The following is a 13,896-nucleotide window of genomic DNA, read 5'->3' on the forward strand; positions in this document are numbered from 1 at the left end:
AAAGCATCCGCCAACTCCTGGACAGTCTGTGGTGCAACGTGACGTTGGTGGATGGAGCGAGACATGATGTCCCAGATGTGCTCAATCGGATTCAGGTCTGGGGAACGGGCGGGCCAGTCCATAGCTTCAATGCCTTCATCTTACAGGAACTGCTGACACACCCCAGCCACATGAGATCTGGCATTGTCCTGCATTAGGAGGAACCCAGGGCCAACCGCACCAGCATATTGTCTCACAAGGGGTCTGAGGATCTCATCTCGGTACCTAATGGCAGTCAGGCTACCTCTGGTGAGCACATGGAGGGCTGTGTGGTCCTCCAAAGAAATGCCACACCACACCATTACTGACCCACTGCCAAAACGGTCATGCTAAAGGATGTTGCAGGCAGCAGATCGCTCTCCACGGCGTCTCCAGACTCTGTCACGTCTGTCACTTGTGCTCAGTGTGAACCTGCTTTCATCTGTGAAGAACACAGGGCGCCAGTGGTGACTTTACTGTGGCAAATGCCAAGCGTCCTGCACGGTGTTGGACTATGAGCACAACCCCATCTGTGAACGTTGGGCCCTCATACCACCCTCATGGAGTGGGTTTCTAACCGTTTGTGAAGACACATGCACTTTTGTGGCCAGCTGGAGATCATTTTGCAGGGCTCTGGCAGTGCTCCTCCTGTTCCTCCTTGCACAAAAGCAGAGGTAGCGGTCCTGCTGCTGGGTTGTTGCCCTCCTACGGCCCCCTCCACGTCTTCTGGTGTACTGGCCTGTCTCCTGGTAGCGCCTCCAGCCTCTGGACACTACGCTGACAGACACAGCAAACCTTCTTGCCACAGCCCGCATTGATGTGCCATCCTGGAGGAGATCCCACAGGAGACCATCCGCAACCTCATCAGGAGCATGCCCAGGCATTGTAGGGAGGTCATACAGGCACGTGGAGGCCACACACAATACTGAGCCTCATTTTGACTTGTTTTAAGGACATTACATCAAAGTTGGATCAGCCTGTAGTGTGTTTTTCCACTTTAATTTTGGGGGAAGCTCCAAATCCAGGCCTCCATTGGTTAATAAATTTGATTTCTATTGATGATTTTTGTGTGATTTTGCTGTCAGCACATTGAACTTTGTACAGAACACAGTATTCAATGAGAATATTTCATTCATTCAGATCTAGGATGTGTTATTTGAGTGTTCCCTTTATTTTTTTGAGCAGTGTATATCAATAGTCTTCAATCTTGTACATTTCTTACTGTTCAAAGAAATAGAAGTCTAAATTATTACAATGGTGGAAATGGTACATCAAGCTGCTCCAGTAAAAACTCTACTTGGTTATTTGAATAGACTTACTTTTCTTTGCTCTCTTGTAAAGTAGGCATGATAATAAAGAAAGACAGAAAAAGACAATTCCTCCTAGGATGTAATAAATCCAAGATGGTGTGGTACCAATATCACTGATTGAATCTATAGAATAAATAGTTGAATACATAAAAGTACACGTAAATGCATATATCTATTGCAGCATATATAAAACATTTTAGAAAATAGCAGAAAATTTTACTTATTGAAAGGAAGTCAAATTTCACAAATAAAAGTTAATTATGAATTATTTTGTTTTATATCTAAAATTCTGTGCTTATTAATTTCATAATCTTCCTGGGATCTCACCTTCTGGCATACTGCAGAGCACAAAGTCTTTATACCCTTTCACAAAGTATATAGTGAAATAATAAAATTCAATTTGCTTACAGCCACCGTATGAAAAGCTTAGGATATTATTCTTTACTAATTTATTATTGAGCTTAAATATAACATTTTAGGAGCTTCGCACAAAGTTGGATAAAATTAAAAATCTTCTTTATTTTTAGTTTTAAAATCCATTAGATGGGCTATGTAGACAAACATGCAGAGTAAACTTTCACATTTTGGATGTAAAGATCATTCTTAATTACTGTATGTACAAACTATGCTTTATGGGATTGGATATAAGTTACAGATATTAGTCTATTACAATCTGTGTGTTACTGCATCTGCACCCCCTAACCCTTGGTGAGATTAGTGAACTAAGCTTTATCCATATGATATAGTATATAGAAATAATCTTACCTATTCACATTATTATAATAAGCAGGAAAAGCTACGTTAATCACTTATCCCAGGCAGGCATAAAATAGTTTATTAAGTTGTTCATACCCAGGACATATTGATGGCCTATTTATAGCCAAAGATTTTATATTGTACTTACTTTGATACACCATACTTCATGGTAATATGAACATGATAATATTTAAAGAGATAGTACTATAAAAACATGTGCTGTATTTTTTGGCCTATAAGACACACCGGAACATAAGACGCACCCCAAATTTTCGGGTGGAAAATAAGAAAAAAAAATTATAAGATGGGGGTCCATCTTATAGTCCGAATAGGTATCTTACCTGGGTGGCGGTGGTGTAGTGGGGGTCACAGGAAGCATCATCCCTCAGGAAGCCGGCGGTGGCAGAAGTGGAGCAATGTTGTGGGCCCTGGGCGGGAGAAAGGGTTGTACCAGCAGCGGGGGTTTGCGGTGGTTGTGGAGTGGGATTTCAGGAAGCAGGGTCCCTGCCTCACGAACCCAGCGGTGGCTGGCTTTTTTCACATCCAAAAATTTAAACTTTTATCCCCAAATTCCGCTGTAAATCTCATGCTTTTGTTATTTATTTTATTTAAGTAATCCACAAAATCAGCAAATTGAGATGCAGTACTGAACCATATTATGAAAACATCGTCAACATAAGGTAAGTACATTTTTATGTACAGTACAGACCAAAAGTTTGATCACACCTCATTTAAAGATTTTTCTGTATTTTCATGACTATGAAATTGTACATTTACACTGAAGGCATCAAAACTATGAATTAACACATGTGGAATTATATACTTAACAAAAAAGTGTGAAACAACTGAAAATATGTCTTATATTCTAGGTTCTTCAAAGTAGCCACCTTTTGCTTTGATGACCGCTTTGCACACTCTTGGCATTCTCTTGATGAGCTTCAAGAGGTAGTCACCGGAAATGGTCTTCCAACAATCTTGAAGAAGTTCACAGAGATGTTTAGCACTTGTTGGCCCTTTTGCCTTCACTCTGCGATCCAGCTCACCCCAAACCATCTCGATTGGGTTCAGGTCTGGCGACTGTGGAGGCCAGGTCATCTGGCGTAGCACCCCATCACTCTCCTTCTTGGTCAAATAGCCCTTACACAGCCTGGAGGTGTGTTTGGGGTCATTGTCCTGTTGAAAAATAAATGATGGTCCAACTAAACGCAAAGCGGATGGAATAGCATGACGCTGTAAGATGCTGTGGTAGCGATGCTGGTTCAGTATGCCTTCAATTTTGAATATATCCCCAACAGTGTCACCAGCAAAACACCCCCACACCATCACACCTCCTCTTCCATGCTTCACGGTGGGAACCAGGCATGTAGAGTCCATCCGTTCACCTTTTCTGCGTCGCACAAAGACATGGTGGTTGGAACCAAAGATCTCAAATTTGGACTCATCAGACCAAAGCACAGATTTCCACTGGTCTAATGTCCATTCCTTGTGTTCTTTAGCCCAAACAAGTCTCTTCTGCTTGTTGCCTGTCCTTAGCAGTGGTTTCCTAGCAGCTATTTTACCATGAAGGCCTGCTGCACAAAGTCTCCTCTTAACAGTTGTTGTAGAGATGTGTCTGCTGCTAGAACTCTGTGTGGCATTGACCTGGTCTCTAATCTGAGCTGCTGTTAACCTGCGATTTCTGAGGCTGGTGACTCGGATAAACTTATCCTCAGAAGCAGAGGTGACTCTTGGTCTTCCTTTCCTGGGGTGGTCCTCATGTGAGCCAGTTTCTTTGTAGCGCTTGATGGTTTTTGCAACTGCACTTGGGGATACTTTCAAAGTTTGCCCAATTTTTCGGACTGACTGACCTTCATTTCTTAAAGTAATGATGGCCACTAATTTTTCTTTACTTAGCTGCTTTTTTCTTGCCATAATACAAATTCTAACAGTCTATTCAGTAGGACTATCAGCTGTGTATCCACCTGACTTCTGCACAACACAACTGATGGTCCCAACCCCATTTATAAGGCAAGAAATCCCACTTATTAAACCTGACAGGGCACACCTGTGAAGTGAAAAGCATTTCCGGTTACTACCTCTTGAAGCTCATCAAGAGAATGCCAAGAGTGTGCAAAGCAGTCATCAAAGCAAAAGGTGGCTACTTTGAAGAACCTAGAATATAAGACATATTTTCAGTTGTTTTACACTTTTTTGTTAATTATATAATTCCACATGTGTTAATTCATAGTTTTGATGCCTTCAGTGTGAATGTACAATTTTCAAAGTCATGAAAATACAGAAAAATCTTTAAATGAGAAGGTGTGTCCAAACTCTTGGTCTGTACTGCACCTAATATAAGGATTCAAAATGGTTGTTACATATTTAATTTCAAAATATGCCAAAAATAGGTAAGCTATATTCGGACCATTTTGGGAAAAAAAGAATCGGACATTTTTCTGTATTTGAAATGGTCGCCTATAGGGAGAAACTCCTGCCAGAGCAGTGGGTGGAAGTCCTGGCGCCATACTTAAGGGGTAAGCCACCAAAAGCCTACAATGATCTGGCATTACATGGTGCCAAAACATATGAAAAATTAAAAACAGAAATTTGGGCGCTTGGGGGTGACAATATGCATATATACCGAATAATTCAGATACTGAGAATTACACCCAGTATACAGGACAGGAGAAGTGGTACTATGCAGTGTGCTGGGTCATTGTAACCACGCAATCAACGGATTGGCCCCCATGCACATTAGACTATTGTCCAATCCCCCAAAATACAGAGGAAAATACACATGTGTGTATACAAATATAAGAATATACACACACAGGAAAATGCACACACATGCTCAAGCACAAAGAAAAATACCCTCACGCATATATAGGAAAATACATACACACATGCGCATACACAAAGGAAAATAAATGCTCAGCAAAATATACACACATATAGGAAAATACACATGTCCATACACACATACACAAAAATACACATATTCATACACAAAAATACACACACCCATGCTCCTACAAATAGGAAAATACACACACCCATGCTCATACACCAAAAAAAAAAATACACACACACTCATACACATAGGAAAACACACAAACACACACACGCATATATAGGAAAATACACATGGCCAATCCATACATAGGAAAATATGCTCATACACATAAGAAAATATATGCAGTAAAATTCACGTATTCAAACGCATATAGGAAAATGCACAGAAAGATATACACATAGAAAAATGCACAGGAAAATACATACACACACACATGCTCATACACATAGGAAAATACACACACACACATGCTCATACACATAGGAAAATAAACACACAGGAAAATACACACACACATGCTCATACACATAGGAAAATAAACACACACACACACATGCTCATACACATTGGAAAATAAATACACACACACACATGCTCATACACATTGGAAAATAAACACACAGGAAAATACACACACACACCCACATGCTCATTCACATAGGAAAATACACACACACACATGCTCATACACATAGGAAAATAAACACACACACATGCTCATACACACACACACACATGCTCATACACATAGAAAAATAAACACACAGGAAAATACACACACACACATGCTCATACACATAGGAAAATAAACACACACACATGCTCATACACATAGGAAAATAAACACACACACATGCTCATACACATAGGAAAATAAACACACACACACATGCTCATACACATAGGAAAATAAACACACACACATGCTCATACACATAGGAAAATAAACACACACACACATGCTCATACACATAGGAAAATAAACACACAGGATAATACACACACACACATGGTCATACACATAGGAAAATACAATAAGGCAAAATACAGTATGGCATCCAATTTTTAAAGATACATTGCAATTCTGCAACATAGGAAACTGTAAATGGTCTTGTAAATGATTATTGTAGAAAACGGATTGCACATGGACAGCACACAGATGACAAGCGAGAAAAAAATTGTAGCACTTTTCTGGATAAGAATGGGAGCGATTTTTGATATGCTCGAGTGACCCAGCCTCAGTGTGATACTTTAGTGTTGTGTCCATGTTTCTGAGGCTGGGTCACATGAACATACAGTACAGACCAAAACCATTTCCGGTGACTACCTCTTGAAGCTCATCAAGAGAATGCCAGGAGTGTGCAAAGCAGTCATCAAAGCAAAAGGAGGCTACTTTGAAGAACCTAGAATATAAGACATATTTTCAGTTGTTTCACACTTTTTTGTTAAGTATATAATTCCACGTGTGTTAATTCATAGTTTTGATGCCTTCAGTGTGAATGTACAATTTTCATAGTCATGAAAATACAGAAAAATCTAAATGATAAGGTGTGTCCAAACTTTTGGTCTGTACTGTATAAAAAATCGTTCCCATTCTCATCCAGAAAAGTGGGACGATTTTTTTTCTCACTTGTCATCCAGTCTGTGTACAATCTGTTTTTTTATTCAGCAGCTATTAATCATTTACAAGACCATTTACAGTTTCCTGTGCTACAGAATTGTAATGTATCCTTAAAAATCAGATGCTGTATTGTAGCATCCAATTTTTTTCTCTCACCCTTCCGATTTCAGAGTGAAATCACTGCATGTTGCAATTTTTTTTTCACAGACAAATTCTGTCAGTGAAAATAATCGGTCATCAGCACTACCCCCATTAAATAACATTGGTCCAAGTGCTATCTGATAATTGGATAGCATTTTTCGATTTATACTGTGGTGTGAGCGAGCCCTAAAATTCAAGCAAGCTCTTGAATATTGGCACATTTTGCAAGGATAACGCCCACATAAGAAATAATCCTTATTTTAGAGCCATGCTTGTGTAGGTGCAAAGTCAACTTTTTGGCTATAAATAGGCTGTCACTATCCTGCGTATGAACAATTTAAAGGGGTTGTCTGGGTTTATCACGAAAGTCAGCAGTTATTCTATGTGACTGCATATTTGTGAATTCTCTAATCTTTGCTGTGAAGATTCTCCAATGCCGGCAGCAAGACAAAGCAGTCATGTGACCACAAGAATGCGATATCCATACTCCCGGCCACATTCTAAATAGACTTGCACAGTCTCGCTCAATTCACTTGTGTTGAGTGAGGCCGTGCACGTCTAGTCGGAATGTGGCCGTAAGTTTACACATTGCATACATGCGATCACATGACCACCCGTTCTCACCGCTGACATCGGTGAACCCTCACAGTGCACACTAGCAGCGATGTGATGACTCACAAGTCACAGAGTGACTACTGACTTTTGTGAAAATCCTGGACAGCCCCTTTAACCACTTCGCGCCAGAGCCTGTTTTTGCCTTCGTGACCGGGCCAATTTTTTCAATTTTGACCACTGTCACTTTATGAAGTATTACTCTGGAACGCTTCAACGGATTCCCCTGATTCTGAGATTGTTTTTTTGTGACATATTGTACTTCATGATAGTTGTAAAATTTCTTTGATATCACTTGCGTTTATTTGTGAAAAAAATTGGAAATTTGGCAAAAATTTTGAAAATTTTTCAATTTTCAAACTTTGAATTTTCATGCCCTTGAATCAGAGAGATATGTCACACAAAATAGTTAATAAATAACATTTCCCACATGTCTACTTTACATCAGCACAATTTTGGAACCAAAATTTTATTTTGTTAGGAAGCTATAAGGGTTAAAAGTTGACCAGCGATTTCTCATTTTTCCAACAAAATTTACAAAAACATTTTTTTAGGGACCACATCTTATTTGAAGTGACTTTGAGGGGCCTTTATGACAGAAAATACCCAAAAGTGACACCATTCTAAAAACTGCACCCCTCAAGGTGCTCAAAACCACATTCAACAAGTTTATTAACCCTTCAGGTGTTTCACGGGAATTTTTGGAATGTGGAAGAAAACAATGAACATTTAACTTTTTTCACAAAAATGTTACTTTAGACCCAATTTGTAGTGCAATTTCTCATGAATGCGCTGATACCCCATATGTGAGGGAAAACCACTGTTTGGGCGCACTGCAGGGTTCGGAAGGGAAGGAGTACCATTAGACTTTTTGAATGTAAAATTTGTTTGAATAATTAGCAGACGCCATGTTGCGTTTGGAGAGCCCCTGATGTGCCTAAACAGTGGAAACCCCCCACAAGTGACACCATTTTGGAAACTAGACCCCTTAGGGAACTTATCTAGATGTGTGGTGAGCACCTTGCACCCCCAGGTGCTTCACAGAAGTTTATAATATTGAGCCGTAAAAATAAAATTTTCACATTTTTCCCGCAAAAAATGTTTTTCATTCCCTACTTTTGCATTATCATAAGGATAACAGGAGAAATTGCACCATGAAATTTGTTGTGCAATTTCTTCTGAGTACGCCGATACCCCATATGTGGGGGAAAACCACTGCTTTGGTGTACGGTAGGGTTCGGAAGAGAAATGAGTGCTATGTTGGTTGGGATGGGTTGCAGACACCATGTCACATTTGAAGAGTCGCTGACATGCCGAAACAGCAGAAACCCCCCTAAGTGACCCCATTTTGTAAACTACACCTCTCAAGGAATTCATCTAGGGAAGTAGTGAGTATTTTTTAATTTTTAAATTTATACCATTGGGCAGTGAAAAAAACATAATTATATTTTTACCACAAAAAAATGTTTTACCCTCAGATTTTAAATTTTCACACAGGGCAATGGGTAAAAATGGTGCCGAAATGTGTCACGCAATTTCTTCTAAAAGAGGCAATACCCCATATGTGGCTGTATCGTACCGCTTAGCCATACGGCGAGATCTGGGAGGGACAGAGCGCTATTTGACAATTGGAGAACAAATTATTGTAGAATAGGCATTTGGATTTGGGAGCACAACATTTTCTGAATTTCTTTTGGGGGGCAAGGGCCATTTCGCTTTTCCAGAGCCTTTCTGCTACCAGTAACTTGGAATATTTTTAACAGATGACGGACCTGAGTGGGGACTAGCCTTTTTTGAGGACTCAGTTGAAGCTTTTATTGGGAACATTTTACGTAACATTTATCCGGCGCTCTAGGCTGAGCACTTACATCGGGGTTTCCATCTAAATTTCCAAGTGATGTAATTCAGATGAAACCCCTGTGGGATCCATTCTCTGCAATGAGGCAGCAGAGTTACTCTGGACTCCGTCTGGCCTCAGTTTAGCGATGTCCTTTGTTTCAGAAGTGCACAAAACTGTGGCCAACCGCACTTTTATGCACGCCTAAAAAAACTGACACCGTGGGATCACAGGCCAGACGGCATCCACAGTGGCCTATATCTGCCTCATTACAGGGAATCTTCCGTCATGGGTTCCGTCTGAATCACGTTTTTCAGAGATTTACACGGAAACTCTGGTGTAAGTGCTCAGCGCAGAGCGCAGGATAAATGTGAGCAGAGCCTTACTGCGATCTTTGGGAGACATAATAAACAAATCAGTAGCAGGTGAAGAATTGGTTTTATTTATTTTTTACGCCGTTCCTCGTGCGGTATAAGTGATGAGATTACTTTATTCTTCGGGTTGGTGCAATTACAGAGATGCCAGATTTATATCGGGTTTTTATGATTGACAGCTGTCACACACTAAGAGACGCTTTTTTTTGCAAAATCTAGTTTTTGCATCGCCATATTTTGAGAGCTATAATTTTTCCAGATTTCGGCCGACAGAGTCATGTGACGGCTTGTTTTTTGCGTGACGAGTTGACATTTTTATTGGTACCATTTTTGGGTACGTGACATTTTTTGATCGCTTTCTATTCCGTTTTTTGGGAGGTAAAATTAACAAAAACCAACAATTCAGGAATTGTTTTTTGAGGCTTTTTTTATGCCGTTCTGCGTGTGGTAAAAGTGATAAGGCAGCATTATTCTTCGGGTCAGTACGTTTACAGCGATACTACACGTACTGTATATTTTTTTTATGTTTTGGCGCTTTTACACAATAAAACAATTTTATAGAAAAAATATTTTTTTGCATCGCTTTATTCTGAGAGCTATAACTTTTTTATTTTTCGGCTGAAGGAGCTGTATGGTGGCTTTTTTTTTGCGGAACAAGATGACGTTTTCAGCGGTACCATTTTTATTTCCATTTTGCTTTTTGATCGCATTTTTTTCTACTTTTTGTTTGGCGATATGATGAAAAAGCATAGTTTTTTGCTCCGGTTTTTATTTATTTTTATTACGGTGTGCACAGAAGGAGTTAATTAGTGTGACAGTTTTATAGATCGGGTTGTTTCGGACGCGGCGATACCAAATATGTGTACTTTTTTTGTTTTTGCATAAATATACGGATTTATTGGTTTAATATTTTATTTATTTATTTTTATTTATTTTGTGATTTTTTTTAACAGTTTGAAAATATTTTTTTTACTTTTTTTTTACATTTTTACTTAGTCCCTGTATGGGACATTAATTTTTATTTTTCTAATCACTGATGTCATGCAATGTAATAGACATGTATGACATTGCATGACATCTTAGCTGACTGTTTCACAGTCAGTGTCTCCTGTTGGACTCAGCTGCAGGCTGAGCTCAGCAGGGCACCATATATGGCAGATCTGGAGGCGGTCATGTGACCTCCGGCTGCCATAACAACGGCAGGTCCTGGAAGATATCAGGGGGCCGTCGGAGAGGTAAGTGGACGACCCCCTCTCCTCTCACTATCTTCTATATGCCGCGATCACTATAGATTGCGGCATATAGAAGATAGCAAAGGGTTAACATCATTGGGACCTGATCCAATCAGGTCCCGATGATATCCCCTGTCAGAGCTATCGCTCTGCACCGGAACCGCAGCACTTGCAGGACCCTGGGGGTCCTGAGCGCTGCGGGACCACCCACCGTTTTTAAACGTTGGCGCTGCACAAAGCCCAGGTAGCGCCAACGTTTATGTACAGTGGGCGGTCCTGAACCAGTTAATATACTGTACTATTATATGCGTGATGGGAATTAGCAATCTTCATAGCTATTCCAGCAAATCACAATAATGTGCACTCATTTCTGTGAGTTTGACATAAGTGTTAAAGAAGATGTGTCCCTTGGTCAAAAATGGCCTATTTTTGCTATTAAATTATTCTTACAGCCTCTAAAGTATTATGTTTTTTTTTTTTTTTTTAGATCAGCCATAAGATTCCAGTGATCTAGGCCTTTAGTGTGAATTTTTACAGTCTTCACCAAGGGGGTGTTGCTCACTAGATTCTCTGGGGGCGTGTCTTTAGACTCCTCTGGATTGTTACCCTGTGAGCCACGCCTCTTTGGTAAAGAGCATAAAAATTAGCACGAAATAAAAAGGCTCATATGTCTGACATTGTATGGCACATTAAAAAAAATGCACTAACACAAACCCATATTGCTATAGGCTGAAAACTGCTAATTATATCTGATCCTATCAAGCATAGCTTGTACATGGTTAAGAAAGACCTTTGCATTCATAACCTTTAGGTTTAGTATGTTTGTTTTTTATGATACTAATCTTGAGGATTTTAAAAAGGCAGAAATAAAGAAAAATTTGACTTTTAACCCACTTGGGCTGATTCCATTACTGGATGCAAGCACTGCTAGCCTGTACTTGCAGGAGGAAACCATGAGGGCCCTCATATGGTTGTGTGGGACTGTTGCGAGGTTGTATGGTGTGGGGAATTGTGGGGGTCATACTGATTTAATCAGCCATCATATGCCTCTGTGGTTGCAGCACTTAACACGCGGTGACAGGGGCGTGCGTCGTTCCACGCTTTCATCGGCACACCCATGACTTAATCGCAGGGCGCCGATGGGTTGTCATGACAGTCGAGGGTCTGCTGAAGACCCCTGTGACTGTCATTACGATACTCCTTTGAACACAGGCCCATGGACAGCGCTCATAGATTGTGATTTTGCAATACACTTTTTGCATCTGCATTGCTATGTATAGCACAAGAGATCTGATGATCTCATCTTCAAGTCCCCTAAGGAGACTATTAAGTCCAGTAAAAAGTGGAAAAAGTTTTTAAAAATATGAAAAAAAAAACAAAAAACACAAGTTCAAATCACCACACGTTTGCCCATTAAAAATAAAACAATAAAAAAACATATATTTGGTATTGCTGCACTAGTAAAAGTGAGATCTATCAAAATATATAATAAATTAATCCAATTGGTAAAAGGCGTAAGGAAAAAAAAAATCAAAATGCCAGAATTAGTTTTTTTGGCCGTCACAACATAGTAATAAAATGCAAAAATAAGTGATTAAAACATCATATATACACCCAGATGGTATCAGTAAAAGCATCAGCTCAGGGTGCAAAAAAAAAAGCCCTCACACAGCCCCATATCCTGAAAAATGATAACGTTACTGGTCTTTGAAAATGGCAAAAAAAAAAAGGGAAATTTTTTCTTACAAATTTCAGAATTTTTTTTCACCACTGAATACTGACCTGGAGAATCACATTGCCTGGTCAGTTTTCTGCATAGTGAACATGGTAAATAAAAAAAAAAAAAAAACAATTGTACAATTGCACTCTTTTTGCAATTTCAACGCACTTTGGAATTTTTTCCCACTTTCCAGTGGATGACATGATAAAATGAATGGTGTAATTCAAAAGTACATCTCATCCTGCAAAAAACAAGTCTTCATATGGCTATGGTAGCAGAAAAATAAAAAAAGCTATGGCTCTTGGAAGAAGGGGAGGAAAAAAGAAAACAAAACAAAAAAAAAACAGAAAATGACCATGGCTTGAAGGGGTTAATATTGAGCAGAATTATTTTCAGCCTTTTGGCTCCTCCCTCCACAACAGTCATGATCTTTCATGTGGCCCCTCTGGAAAATTAATTGCCCACCTATATCATTGATGATTATATAAAATATTGTTTTTAGTCGGGTTTGGAAACATCAAGCCATAGCAAAGTGTACAGAGGCACAGGTCTAAAATCAATTCAGTCATCTCCATTTTAGCAAACTAGTGTCCTATAAGAATACTTCCAATATATAAGAAATAAATATAGTCTGTTACCTGTTATTATGATATTCACTTCATTACTACCAAATGATAGTTTATTTTTTCCATCAATATTTGCCCAGTAGTCACACTTATAACTACCTTCATCTTCTTTCTTCTGTATGGTCATTGTGTATTGAGTAATTGCTTCTTGTGTTTTACCAGCATGTATATTAGTATGTATATGAGTAGTCACATTCCTGAAATAGCGGATTCCTTCTGCATCAATGTTATTTGGAGGAGAGCAAATCAGAGTGATTTTCTGTCCATTGTCATATACAGTTTGAGTTGGTCTCACAATGAGAGAGGGTGATGGAAGATGATCTAAACAAAAGGAATATAGCATATTTATGATTAATGGGACATTTAAGACGTAGCCATGGGATATGCGATAAATATCTGATAAGTGCATTGCTCTGGAGAATGAGGACAAGCATGAAACTTCCTTAGAAGTCAATGGAGGGAGGCTAGCATACTAGGGGCCATGAGGGACTTGGAGGTGCATTTCAGATTTCAGAGGGGAAATGTGCATCTCTCTGACCTTTATGACATATCCTATTGATGCATCCCTTTTAATAGGAATTAAAGATGAGTGAATCTTTTGAAACTTGAATTTTCCAGCTTAGCCTAAAATTTCCTATCTTTTTACAAAAAAATAGTTTTCACAGAGATTCAATTCACTGTGAATCAGTTATTTTCCAAATCCTTCAAATGCCCTAAAAAATGTGCATAACACCCTTAAGGTCTTCTAGGACTATATCACACTCATTTTCAAGATTTTTATTCATTCAAACACAACTTTAGTAAAGTTAAAGTGAC

General features: G+C 39.2%; 1 protein-coding gene across 1 annotated transcript in view; it reads right to left on the reverse strand.

Moving 5' to 3' along the window:
* Positions 1–13,393, reverse strand: part of LOC141166610 (uncharacterized) — a 34,870-nt gene extending 21,477 nt beyond the window's left edge. The window contains exons 1-2 of the mRNA XM_073653461.1: positions 13,093–13,393; positions 1,338–1,451 (exon numbers count right to left, since the gene is read on the reverse strand). Of these exons, the coding sequence (XP_073509562.1) occupies positions 1,338–1,451; positions 13,093–13,207 (229 nt within the window). The 5' untranslated portion in view covers positions 13,208–13,393. The remainder of the gene's footprint in view (positions 1–1,337; positions 1,452–13,092) is intronic.
* Between the last annotated feature and the right edge of the window lie 503 nt (positions 13,394–13,896).

This window comes from Phyllobates terribilis, unplaced genomic scaffold (assembly GCF_046119375.1).
Source record: "Phyllobates terribilis strain yellow unplaced genomic scaffold, ASM4611937v1 Scaffold_1__5_contigs__length_1240528914, whole genome shotgun sequence".
Lineage (NCBI taxonomy): Eukaryota > Metazoa > Chordata > Amphibia > Anura > Dendrobatidae > Phyllobates > Phyllobates terribilis.